Here is a 9,897-nt window from a genome sequence, read left to right as displayed (position 1 = left end):
TTGTGTAGATCCTACCTACTGCAGCAACATTGTCGTGGACTGTATAGATGCTAACTTGTCTTCCTGGTTCCCGTTAAGGTCGTGCGGACAAAGCGAGGAGGATCCTGCACAGAGCCCAGGCGTTGAACGCGAGCCCAGGCGAGCTGCTCGAGCTCGCCGTTCACAACCTTCAAGCTGGGGGCAAACAGCTGGTGCCGACTGAGGAGGAGGAAAACCCTCCCGCCACCTCCTCCTCACCCTCTTGGCCCTTTCCCACCGTCGAGCACAAGTTCTCTTCCACCATCGTCACACCTCACCTCTCACAGCAGGAAGAGGAGCGGAAGAGGGACTCGGCCGTGCGTCGTCAGGAGCTCGTCTATGGAATCAATAAAGTGCCATATGTATTTTGAGCTTGAGAAACATTGTTTGTAAACTTTGAACTTGAACTTTGAACTTGTATGTCTGTAAATAAAACTTGTACCTGTAAAAATATCTTGTCCATCTGAGAGAAAGTTTTGTGCATCTGCAACCCATTTTTGTATCGGCAACCCATTTTTGTATCTGTAGACATATCTTGTGCATCTGGGAATAAGTTTTGTACACACGGATAGAATTTGTGCGTCTTCAAAAATATTTTTTACAAGTACAAAAATTTCCTACGTTCGTGTGCGACCTTGAATGCAGCACTTGCAAATTTCCTACGTTCGTGTGCGACCCTGAAAGCACCACGGACAAATTCATATTGCGAGCTTGGATGTCTGTTTACAAGTACAGATTTTCTTTACGAGTACGAATTCTGCCACCCAACCATGTCAACTTGGGGCCATAAATCTGAGCGGACTGGCCAATCAGGTTAGACCCAGTCCCCTCCCACTGAATATCGGATCGTATCGAATAAAACAATTGACAATTGACCAGAAACTTCTTCCGCCTAATACAGACAAACAGAGCAGTGTAGTTTGGTAGTTTGGAAAGAATACGAGCTTCAGGTAAGTGGCCACTTTAAGTAAATCGACATAAAATATAAGTTTTGTTGGTTTTATGAGACATTTCATAGCATGTTACGATAGACATGATCCCCATGTTAGTACACAGGCTCTCCCAGTGAGCTAACTGACGCTAGCTAGGTTAGCTAATGTTAGCTAGCTGCTTCATTCAATTTCCCCAAATAAACTAAATCGCTATTTAACCCGCTAGCGTAAGGGGTAATTTGACTAACGTTACAGCTCACGTAAGCTATAAAGACCGTGTCCAGTCTTAGTACAGTTAAGTTAGTAGCTGGCTAACGTATCAGGGCTAGCTAGCGTTAGCTTTCATTGCTACCAATGTTCCAGCACAGGCTGAAGCCACGACCGGGGCTATCAAAAGTATGTCAATGAATCATTAGCCTACATTTTATTATTTAACGCTATATAGCGTTACTGTAGGTCTGCTGTTGTACTGGGTCAGGCGATTGGCTGGTATTAGTAGCGTTATGAGTGAGGTACTTCACACAGCCTCACAAACTAGCTTCACGAACTAACGTTAAATCAAGTACAAAGGGCACGTTTGTATAATAGTAATAGTAATAGTAATAATAGAATAACAGTCATTATATTGAACGTGACATGACGGCCTATGTGACGTTATTGTAAGACCCTGGAGCTTTAGCTATCGGATAGCTATGAACGTTACTACTCCAATCAATCAATCAAATTTATATGAATATGGCGTTACTGTAGGGCTACTGTTGTACTGGGTCAGAGATTGGCTGGTATTAGTAGCGTTATGAGTGATGATTCATCGCTTTAACGTGTTTAGTGTTAGCATGACATTATTGCTGAGAATGTCTATGCTTAGTGAGCGTTTTGAGGTATAAAGCTGTCTTGAGTTGCAGTTGTGTTTCCTTGGTATCGTCCTTTCAATATCTGTCTGTCAGTTTCATTGCGTCTTTGTCAGTCAGGTTGTTTACGTAGCGTTACCGAGGTTAGCCGTATGATATGTGAATAGGTGGCAACTTCCATGACATGTATTTTTAATGTACCTGACTAGCTAGCTGATTAACTGGACAGTGATTGTTTATCTGTCCAGAGATGTGTAACGTTATGGCTGGACTTGGAATGGAGGCTAGCTGTCTGGAGTAGTAATACATACTACTGGACAAAATGAATACATCTGTAAGCAAGCTTATAGAAGTTGACTGCAGCAAGCTGTATTGATTGAGCATCTAAACATCAGTCAGAGGCAACAAAGGTGTCACACCCAAACCATGTGCCAGGACATCAGCCTGTGTTGCATTGCTGTAATCAGAATTATTATGTGCTTGGAAACCATTGTACATGCTATGTACACAATACTATTTCAATACTATTTTCTTTTTCTATGTCTTGCAATTGAACATGACTGTTTTAAACAACCTGCCCAGTGTTGCCAAAGCTAAACTGGTGTCTGGTATCAGATATTGATTTACAAGCTCTAAATACATTCAAAATGTCAACATTTATCAGCAAGTAGTTGGTATGATCTCCGGGCAATCGTTGATTTATATGTCTTGCTCTTATAAAATAGCTGCTGTGACTGACCTTTTCTCTAATAACCTGGGACTTTTTCATCCATTTGCTCTCCGTCTTTCCCTCTTCCTCTCTCTCTTTCTCTCTTTGCCTACCAGCCCAATTATCCTGTTGATTCTACCCTCAATCTTGTCGTGCTCTTCCCAGCAATGGTAATTGAGAATTTGATACTCTGTCATTATACACCGATAAAGCATGAATTCATGGGCCAGAGTTCACCACCAAGGGGCTGAGGGGGAAGTCCACAACAACTAATGAAACCCAGCAATTCTCATTAATCCTGGTGTGACCATGGCTACCTGTACCATCAACCCTGTCAAATGTCAAATCCTTCCTTTCCAAACAAAATCTGTTTTCATGATGGGAGGACCTTTGTTTAATCTGCCATCAGCTTCTAGATTTATTTAGGGTTTGATTAGCCTCAATGCCTGATATACTGTATTAGCAGTAATATGTCTCCCAAAGGATGCATTCCAGAAAGCAGGTTAAATGACTACACAGATTTTTGCAGTGTTGGGCAAGCAACTTTGAAAATGTAGTAAGCTAAGCTGCCAGCTACTCTACATTAAAATATAGCTTCACTACTTTGAAGCTATCCCCAGTAAAATGTAGTCGGAATGAGATGTTTGGAGCGGGGGAGTCTGGTGCAGCGCACAGGTCCTAGACCTGGTGAGACGAGGGAGGAGCCCGGCCGGGTGGCAACCCACAGAGCCCGGTCCCTCTACGTACCAGAGCCCTTCCCCCCCCCGGTCCCAGCAGAGTAGTTCCGGAGCAGCGGATTGAGTGGCCCTGACCGCGTGACCACCTTCAACCCTTCCTAGAGGGCTGACCGTGGGTAGCTACTGGGACGTAAGTTGGGGCTTGGCCAGCCCCGGCTGGGTCACCTGGGCGAGGGTGTATGATGTTGCGAGACCCGAAACATCCAATGACCCCAGGGTACATCACTGAGGATACGTCCCAGTTGCATCCATGCAATGTTTTTTCATTATATAGCACGCTCAGCTACAGGCTCCATGCCAAAATAAAAGTAGCTTGCTACTTTACATTGTGTGTGTGTGTGTGTGTGTGTGTGTGTGTGTGTGTGTGTGTGTGTGTGTGTGTGTGTGTGTGTGTGTGTGTGTGTGTGTGTGTGAGGGAAAACACTTTGAATTCAACCTATTTCTAGATTTATTAGTGTTGGGCAAGCTACTTTGACAATATGGTGAGCTAAGCTACCAGCTACTCTACATTAAAAATAAGCTTCACTACATTTAAGCTATCCCCAGAGAAATGTAGCACGCTAGCAACAAATAGCTTCACTATTTGTTGCTAGCTACTGCCCAACACTGGAATTTTCCCAACCCATAGTTTAGACTAGAGAAATCTGGGATTTTAGATTCCAAGAAGTTCGATTAGATGAACTCCAGGTCAGTTACCATGGTAAGTTACACTCTGAAGCTACCCCGCTCGGTAGCAGCCTCACTTGAACTAACCTCAAGTAATTGGTCGGAAAACCTGTCAGCCTGCAGCTTTTTACTTGGGAGACAGGTCATATTATTCACAGTCACATGATCCAGTGACTGACTGAATATGGTTGAGAATTAAATTTGCAATATCAAATAATGGTTTGCTTTTTACTTCACTAGGACAACGGAGAAATTGTGTGTGCGCCTCCCTCGACCACCGACCCCCCAGGCACTTCTGCTGAATCTCAGGTGGGTTATCAGAAAATGCTTATTTCTATAAACAGAATCTGTATCAGCTGTGCAGCACTACCAACTTCTTGCTGTACAGGAAAGTGCATTGCGTTGTTTCTCTGTTGCAGCCCCATTATGCAACTTTTTCTTTACGTTAATATAATGCCCTTTAAATCATTTTGATGGAACACACGCTGACTTCTAATAGATAGACTGGGATTTCTATCATTCCCACTCTGCACCCTGAATGCCTGTTCCCCACAGCATGTAAACTTTAGGGCTTTTCTACTGACACCTTTGGCCACAACAAGTCATGCCGTTCCGCGCTGATTTCGGTTTCCATTATATCTTTGTATGTGCCAAGTCGTCCTTGGCCACGATCGAGATGGACCCGCCTCTAAGAAAGCTGCACACCCGACTGCCCAACCGCAGTGTTCATGAGTGTTCTCTCATCTGTTTCGGTTTGTACTTTCGGATATCTGCTTTATTTCATTCCCTCATCTCTCAGAGCCGTGTCATGTTAATGCTGAGCTGATGAAAGCATTTCTTAACCCCTTTGTACTAAAAATATTATATTTGCACTACCAAACTAACGGAGGGCATTTATTAGAAAGGGCTTTAAAGGAAATGCAATGTTTATCCACCATTCCACCCGTGACTTATGATACTTTCGATTAGGCTTTGGTCGGTACTAAGGTATTACGGTATACCATGTATTTAAAAATACTGACAGTATGATTTTCAATACATCAAAACCATATTCTATTTTGTTCAGGCAAAATAGTTGCAACTGTCCTTGCCTGTGCTCAGCTTAGCCTAAATTATTTTCAATCATTTTTTATTTTTTTTCGCCATTTGTAGGCTACCTTACTAATAGGCAAGCATATATGTGTTACAAGCAACACTATATTGTGTGAGACCCAGGCTTGCCCATAACAGTGTCCATTCCATTAGACATTCGTTCAATTGTCAGTCTCCATTGAGGACATTTAAATACTTTTCTGAAAAATAGAAGTTGCAACTTTTTCACTCATGGACCTGAATTTATATACCGTATATAACAGAATAATTATTTGGAGGTAGAAAAGAAACACTTTGCACAATTGGCTGGTTACTCCAAGGTTACTTAAGTTACTTACTACAAGGCTGATACCTGAATGAGAAGAGTAGCATGTAGGTGAGGGTGCAGTTTCCCCAAATAGTGGGGCTTTAATGTTGATGTCCCACCACAAGCTGTGACTTTGGGTTGTGACTTGTGATTTAACTTGTGTTTTAACGTCTCATTTCCACTTGTGCAATTGTAAATCAATTTGATTCACACATGTTTTGCTTGTTTGGTGTAGGCTAGGTTGCTGTAGTGTTTGTGTTTTTATAGCACTTGATAGCATCCTGGACTGTGTATTCAACGTATTTTCCAATAAGGCCTGATGCTTTTATATAAAGCATATTTCATGATCTCTTTGACAGGTGATGGTGGGAAGTCTTGTGTTAAACAGACTGCGCTCTAGATTGGAGCAGGCCTGTCAGCGACAGCCCTTGGACGTGGACTATGTTGAGTTTATCTGCCGGAGTGAAATGACTCTAATAAACTCACTCTCTGCTCGCTTAGACTTCCCACAGGAGGTAAGTTCACTGCTCTTTCTTCCATGTGCCTTGATATCTCAGCAACCTCGCTGACATGGACACAAAGTGGCATTGTCAGACAATCGAATGCACATTCCCAAGCAAGAGTATGTTGAATTAAAAGGCAGAAGTCACTATACTTATTCTAACCATTTGAAAGCGGTGCTATTCCTTAACTGCCCTTGTATGTAAATGGAACTCGTTCTTCTTTATTCATTTCATGGATTATGTCTGGGGCATATTTTCACCTTTATCGAATAATAACAATTAAATGTATTTTGTATAGCTGCTTTTCAATGACTCAAAGACGCTGACAATCTCGAGTCCACAGTAAACAGAAAAAAACAAACATACAAATAACACAACTAATCGGGTGGAGGGGAGTTGAGGGGGCGTGACATGGGCGGAAGATGTGGTTAAGGGTAGGGTAGGTTGTACGCTTGGGAGAACAGGTAGGTCTTGAGTCGGGATTTGAAAGTGGAGAGTGAGGGTGAGTCTCTGACAGGCTTGTGAAGAGAGTTCCAAAGTCGTGGTGCTGCTCTCGAGAATGCTCGATCTCCAAAGCTGTGGAATTTGTATGGAGGAACAGTGAGCGAAACAGTGGATGAGGATCGGAGGGTTTGGGTGGGGCGATGGGAGAGGAGGAGGTTAGTCAGATAAGGGGGGCGCCAGGCTGTGGTGGGCTTTGAAGGTGATGCGTTGTTTGATGAGGAGCTATGGAGAGAGTGGAGAACTGTAGGTGTCTTTTTTTGGCCTTTATTACGTAGGAAAGTTGTAGACAGGAGAGAGGGGGGATGACAGGCGGCAGAGGGCCATAACTTCATCCACTCTACAACTGCAGAATATTGTTTCTTTTTTTGGTGTAACATTGTACTGACAGTAGTCAGTGTCAGAGGGTGTTATATTAACACATTGACTGCCAGCCATTTTTTTTTTGCTGTAGGTAGCTTTTGCCAAGCCGTTTTTTGAGGATTCTGGCTCATTTTACAAGAGCCGAGGATTCTTTTCTGCTTGGAGTTTGTCAACACAAAGTTCACAAAAGTACTAATAGAATGTGTGCTTTCTCTGTCTAAAAGAGTTAGTTTGTAGAGTTAGTAGTTATGTAGATATTAGCCGTTGAGTACAGCATGGTTTTAGCGTCTGAGAGTGAAAGCTGAGATAATCGCAGTTTTGTGAAATTCAATCAAACAGGCAGAACAGTCACTTTAACCATTTATTTTTGACATCAGTGAGAGATCAGACATCTAAACAATATAGTTCCGAACGCCCTCTCCTTCAACTCCTCCCTCCGTGGGCGTGTCTAGTGGCTTTCAGCCTGCGTTTGTCACAAGCGAGTGCTCTGCTGCTGCTGCTGCTGCTGCGAGTTTGAGCAGCCTCCCTCCCTGGCAGCGAGTTTGAGCAGCCTCCCTCCCTGGCAGCAAGTGTGGATAGGTCTCACTCGTCTCTTGGGTTTGAGAGCCCCGATGAAGCCCCGTGCGACTCTAGGCTTTATGCTGCCCACCCAGTCCATTTCTGGAACCCCCCACCGCAGCAGCGCGAAAGCGTCCCCGCCTACAGTATGAGAATGAGGCTCGTTCGTTTCTGACTGTAAAATCGCCAAGCCATTTCCTTGAGAATGGAGGAAGCAGCCGCCTTGGTTGACTTTCTCTCTGTCGGGAGAGGACCGTCGCCACCTAGCTGGTCGGTAAAATAGATTATACACATTCAATACTTCCAATATCTCCATAGGAGACGCGGGGAACATTGATCCACGTAGCACCGTCAAAAAAAAGAAAATCGATTTTTTTGACGTATTAATACGTCAATGGCAGTCAACCGTTGGATTATTTTTGACGTATTAATACGTCAATGGCAGTGAACGTGTTAATCACTATTATCATTTTAAACTTTGCAGCCCTAAGCCGAAATAGATAAAATAACAATCCTGTTGTTTGAAATATGAATACAATTGTTTTATGCTCTAAAATTATCTTACTCTGCTTTGACAATTGAGGCCTGTGAATGAATGAATGAATGACTATGTTGACTTTTAGTGACAAATATAAACTTTATTTAAGGTACTTGAAGGCCTTTCCCAGCTGGTCACCCTCATCGACAATGAAATCAATGGGAGAAGAACAGCACACCAAAGCTGGTTGTTTCCAAAGAATACCTCCGGGACCTGATCCAGACAGACCTGCCTGTCCACTGTCCAAACCTGCTTGGGAAACTTGTGCAGTTCTGGGTGGGCTGGAATGTGCTTCCCAGTGCCGACTCCGCAGGATGGCTTCGCATACCCAAAGTCTTCAACCTGCTTCAACCTGCTTAAACTCCCAGAACGTTACAAAGACTACGAAAGATTTGAAGAGGAAATCCTTGCCGCTATCGCGAGTGTTGATGTTGACCCGGGTTATGGACTGTCGTAAGGAGATGCATATATGTTCTTGTTTAATTGTTAATGAGTTTATTTCTGCAATAACTGCATTTATGGTTCCGTTTTAACGTTTGGTGAGGCATGCTTGATCAGAGATACTCAAGTCATTTTTTGCAAGTCTAAGTCAAGTCTCAAGTCTTTGAGCTCAAGTCCAAGTCAAGTCTCAAGTCTTTGAGGGGCAAGTCCAAGTCAAGTCTCTCAAAAAAAAAACATTCAAAAAATATTTTCTTTAAATCTGAATTTTTTGGACGTTTTAGTCCGAGTGAAATGTTATGTAGTCTCTCCTGTTGTCATTGTCCATTTCTGTTCTTATTTGTAGGATTTGAATCATGGGTGGTATTTTACACCAGTGGTATGGGGGTCCGGGGACCCCCTGGCACTTGCCTGGGGTTCCGCGAAAAGTTTTCAAGAAAATAAAAATGAAAGCTTTTTTTTGCAAAATCTTCATAGTTCAATGAAAATATTTTATCCTTTGAATCTAAAATGGTTCATGGATTACATTCTAATCTAACAAACCTATCAATTTAAAAGTAAAGCACGTTACCGTGGAAACAATAAAGCTTAGCCCAAAATCACAAATCAGAATGAGGGGGTCCCCGGTATATGTTCCATCTTGTAAGTGGTCTTTGGCTGAAAAACATTTTGACCACTAGATGGTAGTATGTACCTAGTCTTCTATGAGGTAATGCTGATCTCAGGTGTCAAGCTCACAGGTGAATGGGAATTTTAACATAGGTCTTAGCCTAAGTGTAGAGAATAATTGTCAAGCCACTCTGTTAAACAGCAAATCATGTGGATCACTTCACGATCATGTTAATTGCATCAAGGAAATCTATTTCTGTCTGCAACATCATTCTACAATAAATGAAAACCTCAAAGATACATCATTGTTTGGACATTCACTCACTAACTGGGTAGACTGGCTACACACTGGGTCAATAACATTCATTTTCACATTATGCAAGTGAGCACCAATATGAAAATCTTGGCCAATACCGATAACCAACATTAACATTGCCGTTATGGCTGATAACAGATATTTACCTATGTCGATATGATCTGTATAAAAGCAAGTTTTGATGATAATCATATTTTGTACATACTGAAACACATGTAAACACTGAATTTGAAAAACAAGAAGAATCCCTACAGACTGTAGGAAAAAAGCAATAGTCAAATAAATAGTGCAGTGTTCATAAGAGCGACATACCAGAGGTGACTGATATCTGACATCACTACAGTAGGGACTTAGCAACAGCTTGATAATGACATTTTTTTTTTCAAGATTTATTTTATTTTTCGTACAGTTGCTCATTCGTTGACAATATTACAGATCCATAAACATCTCTGCTTGAGCACACGCACATTGCGTAAAATAAAACAAGACAAAATAAACAAATAAATCCCAACCGCATCCCTCCCCCCACCCATCTCCCTTGTATGTTGATAATGACATTATGTGAGACATTCAGTCGACAGATATTTATACAGTAGGCTACATCAGATTCCTCAACAGTGCCTGGAAGGTGTTAACACATGCCGTGACAAACATCTCACTTGCAGAGCTCCATCTAGGTCTCCTGAGCAATATTCTCATGGCATTATATGCCACTTCAAGTCTGTGCATGCTTGACCTCCGACTCCTATAATCTGACCA

General features: G+C 42.4%; 1 protein-coding gene across 1 annotated transcript; it reads left to right on the top strand.

Annotated features, from left to right (window-relative positions):
* Window positions 1–2,655: 2,655 nt before the first annotated feature.
* On the top strand, window positions 2,656–9,057 carry LOC310784559 (uncharacterized protein). The gene is made up of 4 exons (XM_083645550.1): window positions 2,656–2,680; window positions 4,154–4,222; window positions 5,672–5,827; window positions 7,885–9,057. The coding sequence occupies exons 1-4, from the start codon at window positions 2,678–2,680 to the stop codon at window positions 7,990–7,992; spliced, it is 336 nt and encodes a 111-aa protein (XP_083501676.1). The 5' UTR covers window positions 2,656–2,677; the 3' UTR covers window positions 7,993–9,057.
* Window positions 9,058–9,897: the final 840 nt, after the last annotated feature.

The sequence above is a fragment of the Poromitra crassiceps genome, assembly GCF_964638095.1.
Source record: "Poromitra crassiceps genome assembly, chromosome: 11".
Lineage (NCBI taxonomy): Eukaryota > Metazoa > Chordata > Actinopteri > Beryciformes > Melamphaidae > Poromitra > Poromitra crassiceps.
Note: the sequence above shows the minus strand (reverse complement) of the source record. Positions and strands in the feature narration are given on the sequence as shown.